The 19,876-nt window shown below is 45.1% G+C and overlaps 1 protein-coding gene across 2 annotated transcripts in view; it reads right to left on the bottom strand.

The window, feature by feature from the left end:
• The window catches only part of AP3B1 (adaptor related protein complex 3 subunit beta 1), a 191,070-nt gene extending 172,013 nt beyond the window's left edge, over positions 1-19,057 (bottom strand). The window contains exon 1 of one of the 2 annotated variants that reach the window (XM_080925494.1): positions 18,443-19,057. In XM_080925494.1, the coding sequence (XP_080781620.1) occupies positions 18,443-18,570 (128 nt within the window). In that variant the 5' untranslated portion in view covers positions 18,571-19,057. The remainder of the gene's footprint in view (positions 1-18,442) is intronic. The other variant, XM_080925493.1, reaches the window with a different exon arrangement.
• Between the last annotated feature and the right edge of the window lie 819 nt (positions 19,058-19,876).

Genomic DNA, 19,876 nt, shown 5'->3' with positions numbered 1-19,876 from the left:
CTCCCACTCAGGACAACGATCTCTTCATTTAAAAGGCCGGTGTGTCATCTCATGACTCCTTCAGAGCATGCCTCTAGATTGAGACAAATGAACAGTTAGTTGCCTTCCATCTTGAAGGGCCTGCCTCCATCATGTCCCATTTACACTGGTGACACTCAAACAAGGTGGGAGGGAAGGGATCCCTCATGAAACTGTATTCTAATAAACAAAAGCAAAAATAAATGCACTTGAGAGGCAGCACATGACGTAAAACAAAAAAGGACAGACTGCAGAAGAGAACACAGGAGGCAGTTGGGCCCCACCCGACAAAGACTGGGCCTGCGAACAGATAAGTTCTTCTCCAGTGCAGGAGTAGGAGGGGCAAGAGAGAAAGACATGGCGAGACTAACAGGACTAAAGGTGCTGGTGTTTACTCTCAGTTTTAAAACAGCTGAGCAACGAATGTTCTTCAAGAAAAGAATTATGACCTAATGTATTTAGCAGGGCCATTCTGATTGCTATGTCCCTAACATGGAGACTAATGTAGTGCAAGAATCTTCAATTCTTGTCATGAAACCATCGTGTAAACTGCCACAGAAAACAGCCATTTTTAATGCCAGTGGCAAGTGGCAAGAACAGATTCAGACAGGACTCAGAGGCCACCATCCCTCCACAACAGTTGGCTCAGTTGTTGTTCTCCTCAGGCATTTTCCCTGGGGAGAACAGAACCAGAAAAGCAATTATTGTGACTGAAGGGACAAATACTCAAATTCAGTCACAAGAGTGACTGGAACTTGAAGAGCAAAATCAAAGAGGAAGAAACCACCCAAAAGGTACACAAAGTTGTCTGCACACTCCCTGCAAGTAGCTGGCACATTTTCAAGGGGCAAGATTCTAAGAAACCAAGCAGAAAATGTCACCTGGAAGGGTAAATGCCAGAGAAGAGGCTTCAGAGGGCACAGCTAGAGAGAAGAGCAACCATTCTGCGACTGTGTGATGTCTGAAATTCTGGGAACCTTCCAGAGGGTACAGAAATGTTAGAGAGCTCTGAGAGGCGGGGCTGGTGATTGTTGGTCATTGGAGGCAGGGGTTGATTGCAGTTTGGTGCTCAAAGAAGAACAAGAAGAAAGGAAATAGATTCAGATATTTCTAGCTCGATTGCTCCTCTCTACTTCTTCCACTCTCCTATCTAGTGGCTGAGAAAGGGGAGATAAAGGACGGGGGGGAAAAGGAGAATCCACAAAGTAATCCACTAAGACTGGCAACAATATTCAGAATTGAAAAATACAGAATCTGAGATAGAAAGCCCTCTGGGCAGGCTTAACACCAGACTAAGAACTGAAGGCAGGTCCAGAGAAAACAGACAAATTAAAGCTCAGACAGAGACACGGACAGGAAACAGCCTGGATGTATTCTATGCTATCCAAACACCCAATACAGCTCTAATTAGAGCCAAAAGCAAGGATGAGAAATCAAAGTAAAAATATAACTGAAGAAGTTGTACCAAACTGAGAAAGACCTGAAGTCACACATCATAAGAATCTTAGGAAAAGGGAACAACAGTCACAGCAAGTGTAGCAGTCAAATGATAGAACAATGAGAAACCACCCTTTAAAGGCACCAAAATGAAACCCATTCGCTTAGAAAGTGTCTGCAAACCTCTATAAAGGGACAAATAATAAATAGTCTAGGCTTCAACAGCCACACCATCCATGATGAAACTCTCAGCTCTACTGCAGCAGGAAACAGGCAGAGACAGCATAATGGGGCAGGGCTATGTGCCAATAAGACTGATCTAGATGGGAAGGTCTTCCATGACACTGACTGCCAACTTCAGAAGACACAAGACAATGAAATGAGGTTTTAAAAGAGCTAAATTAGAAAAAAATAGGCACATATAACTCTAGACCTATTAAAATATCATATATTTAATGATGACCAGCATTTGACACCGATGTGGAAGAAAAGCAGGCTTTACTGCTAGACCCTGGGACTTGGTGTAATCATCTGAAGGGTACCTTAGAAAAATCCACCATGATTTAATGTTCAATGAACTTTGATTTTACAAGACCACCTCTAAAAATGTTTCCTGTAAGAACATAAACTCACACCAGGCGTGTGCAAATCTGTACCTGCAGAACTGCTTCCACATGACAGCAATGAGATTAGTCAAATATCCGCCCGAGCAGAGCAACTAACCAACCTCAAGGAATACAGCACTGTAGCTAGAGACTAGACTTGTTTCATGTAGTGATATGGACAAATTTCCAAAATATATTAAGTGAAAAGGAAGACACTGAAAGAATGGTGTGTCTGTCTGCATAGGTGCCTTTGACATTTTATGAAGATACTGAAGAACTTGTTTGTCGAGGGTGACTGTGACAGTGTAAGAAAGGAAGTCTATGTCATGTGACTAACCCTGCCCCAGTGTTTTCCGTAACTTAACACCTTATTCTGCCGTCATATTCAGAGAGACAAAGTCTGGATGAAGTGCAGGTAGCTGCTATTGTTCCCAAGTAACCAATTAAGAAGCCAGCACAGAAAACAAACTGTGGATGCATCTGACCTTGCTCAGCTTTCATTGGCACACCTGCCATCATAGAACGGGGACTGGGAAGCACAGAATTAAACAAGATGTATTTCCAACCGCACAAGTAGTATAAACTCTGTCATTAACAATGTTACATGACTTCCTGGTTAACCACATTCTACCATGATAAAAACCATTGCACTTTTTTTCTTTCGGGCTCTAATTTTATACAAAGAAAACTGACTGCTAGAACCATAGTAAACACTGATTGTAATTATCCTCAGTGGCAGTCTGAAATGTCTGTGATATACCCCTTTGCAAGTCAAAGTGCGTTTTATTTTCACTGATAGTACTTGGGCTGTATTTGGTTAACATTAGCTCCTGCAGATTCATCAGCTCAAAATTAATTAGTATTACAGAATACTGTATTCCATCCAAACAATTCATCTTTGTTGGCTCCTACACCTCGCTGCTACTGGCATGCCACCATGATAATGGGCACAGTGCCACAGTAACAGATGGGCATAAACAGACATGCCAAGCAGTCAGTTGGTGCATCAAGGCTGAGTATTAGTATTCACTCTTCCTCCAAGAAATTCATAAATTACATGAGGGTAAGTGTAAGTTTCTACAACTGTGTTAGTAAGATATGCCAACTCAAAGCTAGATTAATTTTAAAACTCTTTTTTTAAAGCAAACATGTTTTCAAGGCCACAGAAGGTAAGTTTCCCATCTGATGCACTGGATCAGCCTTCTGTGTAGGGAGCTGGGGAGACCAGTACACAATCTCTCCTTGCGATAAGCTCATCCCGAAGCACTTGGAAAGCTGTGCTTCTAAAACTCAGCTTCTAAAAGGTCACTCACTGTAGAGCTGCACCAAGTCTGTTCTTACACTAGGAGGGGTCAGCTCTGAGATCTGGGGCAGGAATAGACAACACAAAACTGGAAGTGTGTGGTTCATGCCTCTAACTCCAGCTGTCCTGGAGGCAGAAGCATCAGAGCCTCTGTCACCCAGGGCAGCCGGGGCCATCTCATAGGAAAGCAGGGTGTGGGTGCGAAATGGTAAAACCAATGGTTTTGGTTTTTTAAAGTCATGTGGTCCCTCCAAGTTCCTGATGAAGGCTTCATATAAAAGATCTCGATAAAACAACAACAACAACAACAACAACAAAAGACGCCAGCCCTACTTGACAGGAATATAATTTTATTTATTTATTCATTTATTTATTAAAGAGGTTTTGAGCAAGGTTTCTCTGTGTAGCCTTGGCTGTACTGGAATTCACTTTGTAGACCAGGCTGTAACTCGCCAAGATCTGCCTGTGCCTGATTTTCAGTGTATGCCACCACAGGCTAGTGACAAAAATCTAATCTAAATGTGTAAACATTTATGTGATAAACTTTTTTGAGTACTGAAAATAGATACTTACCTCTAACTGTCTTTTTTAATTTCAATTTTCCTTATTATTAGTGTCTTGGGGGCAGGGCATGCCATGGTGCGCGTATGTAAATCAGAAGACAACTCTGAAGTCTGTTCTCTCCTTTGTAAGGGTTATGGATAATTGAACTCAGTTGTCAGTTTTGCAGAATTGGGCGGCAAATGTCTTTAGGCACTCAGCCATCTTGGGGTCCTGTGATTGTCATTCTTTTGTGGATATAAAGTAAGTAACAGAGGCTGGGGCTGCTGGCCAAGGTGGCTGTGAGTTAGACCTTAAAATGGAGATCCAGAGAGGATAAAGCACATTCTGGAAGAGTGAAAGTACACCTTCAACAGTGAATGGGCTCGTTTGGATAAAAGGGAGCAAGTAAGTGAAAGCAGAGGTTGGAGGAGCAGTCATTACAGTGTGAAGGGCAATGGTGACTGTATCATCCATCCCAAGAACAGGGGTTACACAACTGAGTGCTACAGTGATGTTTTGGGGTGCACTTAAAGCATTTTCTACGGCCATGATCTGACACCTAGAAAGACAAGCACACACACATAAAGGAAATCTACAAACTGAGGAGAGGAAGTAGCCCTCAATTTTCACAGCCTTCCAAAGCAAAAGGAACAGGACCCATGTTCTGGACATGGAAGCAATGGCTTACAGGTGGTATGTTCTCATCCACAGAAAGACACAGGAGCTAAAGTATTTCACATAGACCCAAATCCAGAAGTTTCTGGCTGAGTAACTGGGCCTGTCCATAGCACTAGTGAGCACGGGTTCAGTCAAATAGCTGAGACTATAGGCCTAGAGTCAGAGGGCACAGAGATCCCCACACAGTCCAGTTTGGCTTGGGGTGTAACTCAGTGACAGAGGCCCTGCCTACCATACGCAGAGCCCTAGTTCACTCCCCAGAGGGAATAACCTGTAGGAAGTCTGGGCAGACTTACAAATTCTTGAGATATTTAAAGGGAAGGGCCTAAGATTACTGAAAATAAAAATACTATATAAGGTGACACACGCCTTTTATCTTAACACTTGGGAGGCAGAGGCAGGTAGATCTCTAAGTTTGAAACCAACCTGGTCTACACAGAGACTTCTGGGCTAGCCAGGGATACAGTGAGGCCCTAGCTCAAGCAAAGCCCATATAAGAAATTATTGTTATTACAGTTAGAATGCTGGTTCACATCTCCAAGCTGAAGACAAAGGCTATGGGGTAAGATGCTATCATGGCACAGACTATGGTGGCATAGGGAAGCTATGGTGGTGTGGTGGTTTGAATATCCTTGGCCCAGGGAGTGGCACTATTAAGTGTGGCCTTGTTAGAGAAAGTATGTCACTGTGGCGGTGAGCTTTGAGAGATCTTCCTCCTAGCTGCCTGGCTGCCCAGTCTTCTGTTTGTCTTTGGGACCAGATATAGCTCTCTCAGCTCCTCCAGCACCATGCCTGCCTAGACACTGTCATGCTTCCCACCATGAGAATGGATTGACCCTCTGAACCTTTATGCCAGCCCCAATTTTCTTTATAAGAGTTGCCTTGGTCATGGTGTCTCTTCACAGCAATGTAAACCCTAAGACAGGTGACATAGAGAGGTTATGATGGCATAGAAAGTCTGTGGTGGCACAGAGAGGCTGTGGAGGCACAGAGAGGCTGTGGTGGCACTGAAAGGCTGTGGTGGCACTGAGAGGCAGACAAAAATAACCACTGCCTTGTTGCCAATTATGCACATATATGCCAAGCTCTGTTCTCAACTTTAACGTAAGGAAGGGGAGGTAGGTATTCCAAGGCTTATAATAAAAGGCCTTAACTTTAAGTGGAGAAAAGAAAATAGAAATCAGAGGCAAGAGAAGATTAGTGTCCTAAAGTGATGTCACACAGTCCACACATGACTAGTTGCACACAGTCAATCTTGCTCTCGGTTTTCTAGCTGTCCCAGAGCCCGTCCGTCCTTGGCTTCCTCCTCTGCCACTCCTCTACTCAACCAAGACTCATTAGCCATTGGTCACTCTAGACTCTCCGCCTTCAGCTGGAGCCCATCTCCCCTACCGACTTCTAGCTCCCAACACTCACCTCATCATTTTAACTGTCAGCTGGCCACTTCACAGCCCCAAACCTTGTGAACACCCAAAACTGCTCAACCCCTGCAACACAAAAATCCTATGACTTTTAAGAGCAGTCCTTTACTTACCCTTGCCACCATCCCAGCCCTTACCCTCCTGCTCCTTTGTCTTCTACACACAAGTAGTTATGCCCTACTGTTCTTTTCCACTCCAGCTTGGATATCTCTTTAATCTAGCATCTTTCCATACCAATATCCTAACCTTCCTGTCCAAACTGACGTTCATAGCTTCCATTTAACAATGCCTCAGTCCATACTGTGAACTGACAGTTTTCCTAGAATTGCTCATGCCTGCAGATTGACCACCAGAGGCCAGGACAACATAAAAAGGTTCAGTCAGACAAGCCCTCAGTCACCACACAACCCCTTGGCTCTGTCACAGCCTCCTACCTAGTCCCCTCCCTGCCTCTGATGACCTAACCATCTTCCCTCTTACTCACAGATTCCAAATCCATCCTGCCCTCCTCTGCTATATTTTCTGGGCTCCTCTCTGACATTTCCTACCCAACTCTAGTGCCCCTCCTACTCACTAGTTGGCATCTTCTATCCTTTCTCAAAACAGCCCAAGAGTCTGTGTCTCCCTTTAGTCACCCGCTTTCTCTCTGCCCTGGCCACAAACGTCTCTGGAGCGGTCATCTCTCACTGAGCTCATGCTTCTGTGCTTCTCCTGCGAATGCTCTCACAGCTTCTCCACCACCAGGCCCACTGACAATGCCCAGGCCACCACAGCTAATGCATCTTCTGATGCACTGCCCTTCGCACGCATCAGCTAGTGCTGCACCCACACCTTCTAGAAACACTTTTCATTTCTGCAGGAAGCGCTCTTCTCTGAGAAACAAGCTTAAGAGACTGCCTCAAGAACAGAATGCCTGTGAGCAAATGGGGAGGTCGGCTGGGAATGCAGCTCAGGGCTGCAGCTCTGGCCCAGAACACACACAAGCAAACAAAAACAAAACAGTAAGTGTTAAATAAAAGTTTAAGACAAAAATGTACCACCTTGTACAATATGACCACTGCTCACAAACCCTGATGCCCACGCAGAAGTATTTACCTGGTACTTAATAAAATGGTCACATTAGAGGTTCCTTATATAATTTACTTATTCCAAATGCTAGTGAGATATGATTCAAAAAAACAGTACAGAAATGTAGTAATAATTTTAAAACTGAAAAAGTAAAGCAATGCTTAATGTGAAAATTAACAGTGATTCCATAATCATAACAGGGCGGATCTTCCTGGGGCACACTGGGGTAGTCATGACGGCATTACACGGCAAGCGAGCGCTCTTAACCAAACTGCATCTCAAGCGAGCGCCAGCAGCTGCATACAGCTATCAGTACACACTAAGTTTATGTTAGGAAAGTAACAACCTATATTTAACAGTGTCAGACATTTCAATCCTCAAAACTATCCAGAATAGAGACTCTTCCGCTACCCTCATTCCCATTCCATCCCCCAAGGAATTCGAGAGCTATAAGGAGCCTGCCGGGCACACAAACCCTCTGTGACAGGCTTTCAAACCAGCAGACTAGCCTCAGAGTGGTCACGCCTGAGCAGGGAGCCCTCCTGCCTCAAACACTCACCAAAAGCTGCACAGCTGTCATCTTTCTTTTTAAGATGGCTTGGCCTTTGTGCTACATCCTAAGCACAGTGCATAAACTGTGTATGTACCACCAAACTGTGCAGCTTCTCCAAACTGAATCTCTGGTTTTGGCTTTCCAAGTGAGCACCAATTCCTCCCTCTCCTCAAGGTTGGCTTTACCAAGAGTCCACACTGGCCTTTCACATACTGCCCACTTGATGGTGTTCAACATCTACCAAACGGTAACTAGCAAGTGTCTATCATCAGCCTAGATACGAGGCCACATCTACCAATCCGACTGCTTAAAGGATGTTCACGTACCAGTTCAACTCCAGACCCCAAACAGAACTCAGCACCTCCCTTCCTCTCTTCCAATTTGCTCTATTTGTTTCCCCAGCATCATACAATGCCACCATTTTCATGGTCCAATTTAATACCCTAAACGCTTTTTGGAACAAATCTCAGGAAATTAGTTACCCATCTACTTAGATTCTTTGCCAGCTCCTTACCTGTGCAAACTTCATGACTAAGTCGGAAGCTCAGTGCAGAATGCCACATGATTTGTATACAGGCTCTTAACAGTTCTTTTCTCCCATGTCTGTGTGCTCTGCTCCAAGTGAACTTTCTCATGTTCCCCAGTGAGCTCTACATCGCTGCCCATAAACCGGCAGTCCTCCTTGGATGTCTCTGCACTACTCCACTACCCGATGCAGTAACAGCTAGCTACAGAGCCCTACAGCCTCACTCCAGTGCGAACGACAAACTGAGCCTTCTGTTTCAATTAAAGTTAAACAGGCCCATTTGGCTAACAGCCATGATGAACAGCACAGCTTTGAACCCAGGGACAGGTATATGAGGAAGGTCTTCATAAGACTTCCCATCTAACATCACTGATACTCAGGTAATTCTTAACTTATTTAAGGTAGTTGTGATATAATTAATAGTCGTGCTCTCTGTGTGTGTATGTAAAGTATGTATTATTTGCAAGCCACAGTTGTCTATTCTGTGTGTGTTCACTAACAACACCCCAAATCAGTATTTCTCATAACAAAGCCCCACTCTAGAAAAGAAGCAGAGGTGAAGGAGTCCAAGTGTCTCTAGTTAACTGATTCTCTCTAGGGATGAAAGTGGGCTTGACTTTAGAGCTGGTACGCATGCGCTGAGTGGTCTGTGAAGAAAGAAGGTGTCATTCCTATGTCCCCTTCCCACAACGTGTCTCTCCAGGCACTGTTTCTGTGGCCCCTGCCCTAGAGCACACTTTACCTACAATTCTCCACCTCTCTCAAGTCCACTCTGGCACATCACTGTACCTAAAATACTGGTCATGATTACCAAATCCTGACAGGCAGTGGTAGCACATACCTTTATCCAACCCCTTCTCAGGCAGAGGCAGATGGATCTCTGAGTTTGAGGCCAGACTGGCCAACACAGAGAGTTCTGGGACAGCCAAGGCTACACAGAGAAACCCTGTTTCCCTGAAAGGAAAAGGAAAAAAATTACCAAGTTCTCCACACCAACAAACTCAAACAAACCCAAACTCACGTCTCAGTGGCCCACCTTTCTTGACCTGCCTGTATGCTCTGACCCATGTCCCCAAGAGCGTCCAGCGTTTAGCACTCCAGCTTCGTTCTCTACCCTCTCTCACCTCACTCCTCCCTTACACTCCAGAGCCGGACTCACAGATTCAGCTGTCTATTTACCAACTCTACTTTCATACCCAACACCATCTCAAACAACACAGAAGCATCCCTGGCCCCTCAGTGTGTGGGCCTTGTTTGTCTGCTTGTCTTTATATGCCTCATTGTACTGAGCGGCAATTCTAAGCATCCACCACATGTGCAAAAGAGCTCAGGTGCAGCAGCACTGTCTTTTTCTTACCTGGCTGTCATAGCTAGAGCTCGCAAAATAGATCACCCTGGGGGTTACTGCCTATCTCTCTGCAATTTCTCCTCTCAAGCCTGTGATTAACTACTAGCTTACACGGAGCCCTCTAGGTCCTTCCAGAGGTAAACAGAGCCGTCCCATTCCTCTCCTCAAACCCTCAACGGCATTCCTTCTCTCTCAGGGTAAAGACCCTAAGTCTTTACAAGACCCTTTGCAAGCTGGCCCCTATCCTTCACCCCAAATCTCACTTCTCATTTCATCTTCTACTAATTTACTTACTGTTCCTCCTTGGCTTACCCAGCTATACCGGCCTCTCTATTAATCCTCACATAGATCAGAAATGCTCCTGCCTTGATGCTAAAACTGTGGTGCCTATGGACGAACAGACACATGCTGTTTCCTCGCCTCTGCCACACACGTGCTCTAGACTTTCTCCTGCCTCTACATTGCACACTGCATCCCAACCTCAGTCTGAACAACCCTGGACTCCACCCTCCTATTGCATTTCTTACCATCAGATGGCCGCACAGTGACTCATTCAGTGCGCATCTATCGGAGCTAGAACTATGAACTCCACAACAGCAGTTTTTCGTAGCTTATTCCTCAGCATCAACCACAGTGCCTGGAGCCTGTGAGGTGGCTAAGAAAGTAAAGATACATACTACCATGCCTTCGATCTGAGTTTATCCCTGGGACCATTTGGTGAAATGAGAAAAGCAATGTCCAAAAGCTGTCCATTAATCCCAACATGGGATGGAACACAGGTTCAGACACACACACACACACACACACACACACACACACATCCATTCCTTCCCTCCCTCCCTCTCTCTCTTTCTCTCTCTCTCTCTCTCTCTCTCTCTCTCTCTCTCTCTCTCTCTCTCTCTCTCATGCACACACACACACACAAACACACACACAAACTGGGGAGGGCAAATGAGGGGGAGAGGAAAGAAAGGAATATTTTTAAAGACCAATGCCTTGCATGCAGACAACATTCTTATGTGTTGAATCAATAAATTACTTCTAAAATGTGTTAGTTAAGGAAATACATCTGTCACACAATTGACACTTCACAGTTAGCCATGTCCTAACACTGTACTTAAAACTCTCCAACGGCTTACTTGCAGAATAAGCTCCGAAGCCCTTAGCTATGGAGCCCAGCCCAATCTGGCCCCACCTCCCAGCCATCCTCACCACCCGGCCTTCACGCACTAACAGCTTCCCGATCCTTAATGATCATATCCTTAACCCACGGCAAGAGCAAAGATGATACACTCTGCCAAGCCATGGTTTAGGACCGGCCTCAGTGACAGTCCCTCTCTTGTTTGGCCTCCATGCCAACTCATTCTGCTGAAGGATTCTTCTGGCGTTCTGATGGGGACATCAGCTCCTATCAGCAATAGGAGTAATCAGCCCCATTCACAATCACTGGCTACAAGCTGTCTACTTGTGTGGATCTGTGACTTGTTGCAGCTGATATGCTAAATGTCTTCCCTAAATACAACCAGCACTGTTCATAATATGAAATACAGGAAATCATTTCCTCCCTGATTGTTCTACTTTGGGCTCTTCACTTTAAATTTTCAATTTGGATTGGGGGCAATTTGTTTTTGTCAGTGGTTCATTTATATACGTCAACGCGATGCTGCCATATTATTTTACTGCGACACATTTGTCATTCTGCGAGTGTAACTTTAATGCAGTTTTTTTAAAAAGAACATTTCAGTGAACCATCTGTCTGCTCTTTGTTGCTGCTGCTGTTTAAATGCCTTCCTTCCAAAGAATAACACTCAAAGATCTAAGTGTCTCCTAAGATAACACATTTTACAGCTTATAATGACAGACATGTTTGGATTCAGATTTTTAGAAATTTTGGTGATCTTAGTGTAGCCTATATCAAGAGACGAGCAGTTTCCTAGCTGAGTATCTGCTAAAATATAGTCAGCACTGACCCTCCCCTAAGAATAGGCCCAAGTAGAGCAAAGCAAACACTACAGACGGCAGAGCTTTGCTTACTGGCCGGTCTCATCACATTGCTTCATCATGTTTTAATATGTATTTCAAGAATTAAGTTATCTTAATAAATGCCATTCAGTATATCACACTGAAAAGGCGAGTTATTCAACACAATTTAACAGTGAGTATATGCTCGTATTACTGTCAGGATAAATGACTACTGTCTCTATAGGAGAGATACTGTGGGCGGGAGTCCAGCTATAGCCGGCCACAAGCTTAACATGAGCAAGACCCCGGATCAGATCACAGCACCAACACAAACACGAACCCAAAGGAATACATAGCCCAAATATAATAAAATCTGCCTTTGAAGAGTATGAGACTTAAAGCCTTGATTAACATGGAAATTCTAAGTTAATTAAACCTAACACAGTCAAAACAAGACAAAAGCAATGCCATGAAGAAAATGGCTATTCCAAAACTACTGCAGGTAGTAAGTTGCCTTTTGTACAGGGGCCACAGAAGGAGGCACACAGGATCAAACCACAGGCTTAGCACAGAAAGCTGTGCACAAAAATCTACCCCCAGCCATCCTGCTTGTGTATGTGTATGCACACGTGCATACACATGTGTGTGATGTTTGAACACACATGCAGGTGTCCACACTGATCAAAAGAAGGTGTGACAGAAGTGAAGCTGGAGCTACAGGACTGAGCCCCAGAAGAGTGCTGGGAACTACAGTCCTCTACAAGAGCAGCGAGTGCTCAATGGCCAAAGCCCTCACTTGTGAACAGCACCGCCTACTGAGACAGTGAGTCCTACCACAGTCTGAACCCCTGAGCAGAGTAAAAGGAGCCAGAAATATGCACCAGGCAAAACTGTGAACCAAAAAATACTTTCCTGATCCACTTTACAGAAATCATGTCACTATATTACAGTGAGTGAGACGTTTCTCTACGTCAGCAGGTCTCGGTCTGTGGGTCGTGGATCAGCATGTCAGATACACTACAATTCATACAGCAGACAAGTTACAGTTATGAAGAGCAATGAAATTAATGTATGGTTGGGGTCACCACAACATGAGGACTGGTATGAAAGGGTCACAGGGTTAGGAAGGTTGGAAACTACTGCTCTTGGTAAATGTTCAATATCCAGAGTTCCTAGAATCCCAAGACAGCAGATCACTGGATAAAGTAAGACCAAGCTCTTATCACTGAAACCATAAAGAAGCATTAAATAAAAAATAGAGACATGATGCAAATGCTAATAAAATTAAACATTGATGAAAATACAACAGTTGCATTTACAACCTCATATTGTAAAACAGTGACACACTGGGCTGGAGAGATTGCTCAGTGGTTAGAGCACTGACTGCTCTTCCATAGTCCCGAGTTCAATTTCCAGCATCCACATGGTGGCTCACAACCATCTGTAATGGGATCTGATGCCCTCTTCTGGTGTGTCTGAAGACAGTGATAGTGTACTCATACATATAAATTAAATAAATCTTTATTTAAAAAAAAAGACAGTGACACATTTATTTTAAGCTATGTCATAATAATGTTTTACTATTACTGAGGTACTGATACCTAGAACTGGGTTATTTTGAAAAACATACTTAAGGCCATGCTCTAAATAGACTGTTCCATTAGGTGCATTTCTACTGACGTCTTGAAAGATAGCAAAAATGGCAGAGATAAAGCTGGGCCTGTGACAGCTTCATACACACCAGATGTGTGTGATCTCCAAACTCAGCAGCAGTGAGAAGCCCTGGGATTAAAGACAAGAGGGAAGGAGGGAATGAAGGAAGGAGGGAATGAAGGGAGGAGGGAGTGAAGGGAGGAGGGAGTGAAGGGAGGAGGAAATGAAGGGAGGAGGGAATGAAGGGAGGAGGGAGTGAAGGGAAGAGGGAATGAAGGGAAGAAGAAATGAAGGGAGGAGGAAATGAAGGGAGGAGGGAATGGAGGAGGGAATGAAGGGAGAAGGGAATGAGGGGAGGAGGAAACACTCAAAGCTGACACCACAAAGCTGATACTGCAATGAAAATGCGCCTACTGTAACTCCTATTTCAGAGAAACATGCATCCCTCTAGTCCTCTCTAAAAGTGCTCTGTGTATCTAAAGTAACAAATTCACCCCAACGTCAGCAGAGGTTAAACTGTCACCTTTCAATGCAGTTCAGTCAGTAGGGTTTTATGTTCACTGCCCATCGTCTAACACAGTCCCCTGGGGGGTTCAGCCACCCCCAGCTTTCCTATCTGCTGCTGAGAACACTGAGGTCCACCTTGCTCTCCTCTGAACATGGGTCCTTTCCTGCAGCTCTCCTGGTTTCTTCACTCTGGCCCTAAATAACTCTCCCTCTTTCACCCACGTGGCATGTCTCCTCAGACCGTAGGCTGGCTACAAGCATCTGCACTTCAGTGACGCCCTCCTAGGTTTTCCTGGTTTTGATTCTAGTTTAGAAACATCACTCTCTTCTGAGCACAGTGATTCATGCTTGTAATCCCAGTACTAAAGAGGGGCTGAGGAAAAAGACTGCTAATCTGTGTATATACAGTGAGTTCCAGGCCAGCCTGAACAGTAGGGGAGTGGAAGAAGGAAAGAGGAAGGAGAGAAAGAGAAAGGGAGGATGAGAGCTTCCCTTTAAATATGCTGTTTCACAAAAATCTCCCAGAACAGGCAAGTACTAACCACACCTTTCTAGAAACAAGGAAACTGAAATTTGAGGAAATCAACCAAGCTGAGCAAGGAATGCTGCTATCATTGGAAAGCATTAACTTTAAACCTTGTCTTCTGCCTCCTGTAACTCTCTAACAGCACAATGCTCTCTAGGGAAAGGAGACTTGGGAAACCCTGTGCTCTGGTATAACCAGCATCAGACATCTGCAATCACTCTTACGTTTCTGCTGAACTGAGAGGAGAAAAAAGAGGAGCTGGATGACTACCAAACTGGTTAGATAAAAAGAGTTCTAGTCTCCTGTGGTGGTCTGAAGGAGAATGGCTCCCACAGGCTCGTATGTACAATGCTTGGTCCCACTTAGTGGAACTGTTTGAGAAGGATGGGGGTTGTGCTTGTAAGAGAAAGTGTGGTCCTGCTGGAGCAGATATACTTCTGGGACTGACTTTAGGGTTTCAAAAGTCCACACCAGGACCAGTCTTGCTCCCTCTGCCTGCTGCCTGCAGATCAGGATGGAAAGTTCTCAAATACTGCTCCAGTGTCAGACCTGTCTATACCATGATGATCATAGACTAACGTTCTATAACCATAAGCAAACTCCCAGTTACATGTTTTCTTTTACAAAAGTTGCTTTGGTCATGATGCCGTCTCTTTACAGCAACAGAACAGTAACTGAGACACAGCCCACAGAACAGTAAGCCAATTAAAATTCTCAATGAACTACTTCAGAATTGTGAGAAAGAAGTGAAGACCCAAAGGCTCTCCATGGAGAAATACAAAGAGAGAATTGCTAATTTACCCTGGCTTGATCAATTTGTAATGTATACACATGTTGAAATGCCACAATGAACATCATAAATATATACAATGACTACATGGTAATAAAATTTTTTAATGATTGCTTAATTTTTTAATGAGATACGTTAAAAAAAACACTTAGAAATTCAGAAGAAAATCAGAAAATTGATTAGTCTTAAGCTTCATCTAGAAACTACTTTGCAATTAAATGGTAAGCCAGAAAGAAACTGAAATTATTTATTTACACATACACCCAAATGGACTAAGATAAGAAAGGTTCTTTATTTTTCTTTTTTTTTAAATAAAGACAAATAACTTAAATTATAACTAAAAGCAATGAAAGTATAGATTATTTCAAATAAAGTTGGGGAGATGTTAGTTCTTTACATTTAAATGTGAAGAAATGAAAAACATTTTAAGGCCAATAAAGTAACACATTGGGATGATTAACAAAAGCAATGTGCTGAGGATGTATTTTCATAGGCAATTCTGGTTTTGTTTGAAAGCCTCTCCAATTCTGGTTTTGTTTGAAAGATGGGAAGGGTTACAAAATTACAAATAAATTCTGAAAACAAAAATCAGTAACTGAGTGGGAAGAGATTAGACATTCTTAGAACTGTCGGTGAAGTACTAAAGAACAGAGCCCCAAAACACACAATAAGAACATGCTGCAGAGGTCACAGGGAAGACACGGGGAGCAGGGGCACCCCACTCACAGCCACAGCGGTAAGACCTATGTCTTCCACTAGGGATGGCCCAAGCAGTGAAGAGCTCCTAAGTGTTTCCCAGATCCCCAATCAGAGAATCTGATGCCCTCTTCTGGCCTCCTTGATCACCTACACTTACCTGCATGCACGAACACTCTCTCTCTGTCTCTCTCTGTCTCTCTCTGTCTCTCTCTCTGTCTGTCTCTCTCTCTGTCTGTCTCTCTCTGTCTCTGTCTCTCTCTCTGTCTCTGTCTCTCTCTCTGTCTCTGTCTCTGTCTCTCTCTCTCTCACACACACACACATATTTACATTCACAGACTCACAAATAAAAATAAAATGAATATGAAAAAGTATGTAAGTATGTGTGTGCATGTGAAAGGAAAGGGGTGAGGAAGAAGGTGGGGGGGGGGGCAGGTGAGCACAGCAACTCTGTTTTCACTGTGACTCTGGACTGAAGAGACAGCTCAGTGGTTAAGAGCCCATGATCTCCCAGAAGTCCCTAGTTTCATTTCCAGCACCATATTAGGCAGCTTACAACTGCCTGTTAACACCAGTCCCAGGCCTTCTTCTGGCCTCCACTGCACAAACCCACACACCAACTCAAGTAAGTAAAAAGTAGAAAATTAAAATGATAATTGGTGAAGAGTTGTTCTCCTTACAAGGGCTGGGGGAAGAAAACTGAAACGATGTTTTAAAGTAAAAACAAAAAAGAAGGTATTTCAAAGCAATCCATTAAAAAGTAGAGCAAAAGAGGCAGGTGTGACATCACACCCCTAAATCCAAGCACTGAAGAGTCTACAGCAGAAGGACGACAAGTCTGAGGCCAGCCTGGGCTAGCGACATAGTGAGATCCTATCTCAAAACACAACTGTTTTTAATGAGAGCTCCGGAGAGACTAGGAGTCTGTTGCTTTCTTCACATTAACTCCATGAGACTGCAGCTCAGTAGCCAAAATGTTTCAATTCCTGAAAGCTTGAAGGCCGTGTAGTATCTACGGCCACTCTTCCAAGTTTGAAACTTTTGGCAAGCTATATGCATTCCCTGATAAAATTAGCATCGATTTCAAGTAGTTAATAGCATATGCAAGCACATTAAGTAAAGAACTGAGATTATAATGTCTAGGTTCAAATTCTGACAGCTTTGCTACGTTGGGCAAATTAACCAACTAGACTCCAATTTCCTCCCCATAAAGAGGGATCAGAGAATTACCAGTAACAGCCTGCTTAGGACCAAGGACTCGGGGTGTCACTTGGTGGCAGGACTCGGGGTGTCACTTGGTGGCAGAGCTCTTGCCTAGGCAAAGCCCCCACAAACACACACACACACACACACACACACACACACACTGAAGATGGTAATTATGAGTACCCACGCACAAGCACTCAGTGCCCGCTCATTTTAATTCAACTCTGACTTTGTCAAGCCATGCATCCTTCCCAAATCAGAGCCAAACTTTGTATAGTCTAAAAGAAAAGAAAACCATCCCAGAGACACAGACTAAGTATACACGCGTCACATGCAAATTCAACAACGGAGACCTTCTGCTGAGGAAAATGTGGAGTTCCAATAAACTCCTTGTTGGATCAATCAGTCACACAAATGCACACAAAGACAGATGACATCAATTATGTTTTGAACTTTCGTATGCTGGAAATAATGAACACAAAGATAATATTTTATACAAGATGTTAATCAATAGAGTCAAATTGTAACCTCAATTTCAGCTATTAGCCCCCTGGGAGGCAGAAGCAGGGGAATGACAGGTTCCAGTTTGGGGCCAATCTGAGCTATAGAACAAGACGGTCTTACTTCCACACAAATTCTTATTTTAATGATACCTCTTAACATTCACAAAACTATCAGCCCAGTTTCTTTACCTTAAGTGGGCGCGATTTAGTGACGGTCTATTATGTTTTACTAGACTGTGTAACAATGAGAGATCAAAAATAAGAAAAATGTAAAACGGCATGGTTGTGTGTGCACTGGAGTAGCAGAGGCAGGAGGATTTCTCTGATTTTCGGAGCACCCTGCTCTACCTAGTGAGTTCCAGGCCAGCCTTGTCAGAAAGAAAGGGGTGAGGGGGAACTACAATTAAGCAAAGCCAAACACCGCCCCCCAATATGAAAACTAAACTAAAACTGAACCCGCTAAAGATATTTTCAATTCTGGGTGGTATTTGACGTGAACCCTAAGTAACTGTTTACAAAAACAAGTGTACGTGGTTAGTACTTATTTTTAAAAGTCATGCTATTTGTAAATAGCTAGAATTAGGTTTGGTTCACAACACTATTTAAATATAATCTCACTGCTTTAGAGAGAGGGCGGGGGAGAGTACCCTGGTGCAAAGATCATCACGTTAAAAAACGCCAAAGGTGGTTAAGAAAAGAGAACCCCAAACCATCTCTTAGTCCCTACATTGCAGGATCCAAATAAGCAGCAGGCCCACTCTCAACTCGCTTCCCCAAATACCTTTAACTAAATGACTTTCTCGAGGTCTGAACCCGTGAACCTTAAATTCACTGGAAGTTCACAATTCAGACTCCGGTGCTCAGCCCAGATCAACTGAGTCAACGGTTCGAGAAGTGGAACCTCAGCTCACCAACCGGTTTTCTTCACACACCTCCACCCCTCCCGACCAAAGTCTGAGAATCACCGGCCGCCGCAGGCGTCCCCAGACGACCCCAGCAAGCTCCGCGCCGGACGGGGGCCACCCCACCCACCCCCCGCAGCGAGGGTGGCCGCCTCGCGTCCCCGCAGCGCTCCCGCACCCCGAGCCCGGGTCCTCACTTCTTCCAGTCGCTGCTGAAGAGGCCGAAGGCGCCCGAGGGAGAGATGGTCGAGGTGGCCTCCTGCCCCAGCTCCGCCGCCTCCCCTCCTCCGGACTGCTCATTGTAGGCGAAACTGTTGCTAGACATCGCGGCGGTGCCGGCCGGCGGGCGGGAGCGTGCGGGGCTCTCTCTGGGCGGCTCGCGCTCGGAAGACAAGGAACAAAACTAGTTCTGGGGCGGAGGGGGCGAGCGCCGGGGCTTCCGGGCTCGTCACCGCTCCGGCCGACCCACCCCCCCTGCGCGTGCGCACTGTGTCCGTGCGGGCCCGCTCCGGGGACGCTGGATTCTCGCGCTCCGGGTGTTAGAGGCAGCCGGGAAAGCTGCACCGAGCGCCCTGAACAGGAAGCTGGCGTTTGCACCGAGTTTGCTAGAGGGTGGTGGGCTGTAAACGACTGGGTTTGAGGCCCTTTAGATGCTTTTCGCTGGAGGAGATGTGAGATCTTCCGGGGTTCTTTGCTTCACCTCTGCTGTCCGCTGACCGCTCCCCGATTCCTCCTGAAACACCGTGCACAGGCCAGGTGAACGTGGCTTCGGCGGTCACGAGCTCTCTACCCTCCGGGCTGGTTTCCGCCCCTCTCCCAGCCAGCGTGGCCTGACTGACGTTCTAGGCTTAAAGCTCCTCCTCCCGGGGAGGCTCGCAGGCTCTACACCGAGGCGATCATCCCCAGGCAAGTGTTCCTGGGGCCTGAGGTTCTCACTTGGAGTTCCAGGCGTCCGTCCTGCCCGCAGTCAGCTGCCCCGAGCGCCCCGGCCAGATGCGGGAGTGCGCTCGCCTCTGGATGCCACCTGCTCCCCCTCTTTGGCAAATAACTTTCCAACATCCCCTAAGCAGTTAGGTGGGATGGTTTCTGTCCGCTGAGCTGCAGCCCTCCTGCCCCGGGCAACTTTCTTAGAGAACCCTCACCAGCCGGCCTCCCTGGTGACCACCATTCCTTCTTTCCTCTTTCCCTACACGTGCGGTCCAGAAGGAACTGACTACCTGGAGTCCGGCAGCCAATCACCAAAACCCAAGGGTAGCACGGGCAAACACCAACCCGGGTTCCACCAAGATTTCACTACTTGACTGAAATATAGCATCGTCTTTCAGAAAACATGATCCTCCCTAGTGCTAGGAGGGAGAAGAACAATCCCCAAAGAAGCCTCCAAACTGATCAAATGTTGGCGGTTAGTTAAGCTTTAGATATACCTGTCCAGACAACATGCGTGTTAGAGCATCTCAAATATGTTACTTCCCAGTACTGGTGATATTGATGGATTTGTAGACTCTCTCCTACGACTGATCGACAGTGATGATACATAGCGAGGTGTTATATGATGTTTAACTTATACCCCAGACACTATTCTAAGTGGTGTGCATGAATTAATTAATTTACTACAGAAAGACGCTAGTCTT

The sequence above is a fragment of the Micromys minutus genome (assembly GCF_963924665.1).
Source record: "Micromys minutus genome assembly, chromosome: 11".
Classification (NCBI taxonomy): Eukaryota; Metazoa; Chordata; class Mammalia; order Rodentia; family Muridae; genus Micromys; species Micromys minutus.
This window is presented reverse-complemented; position numbering and strand designations above follow the sequence as displayed.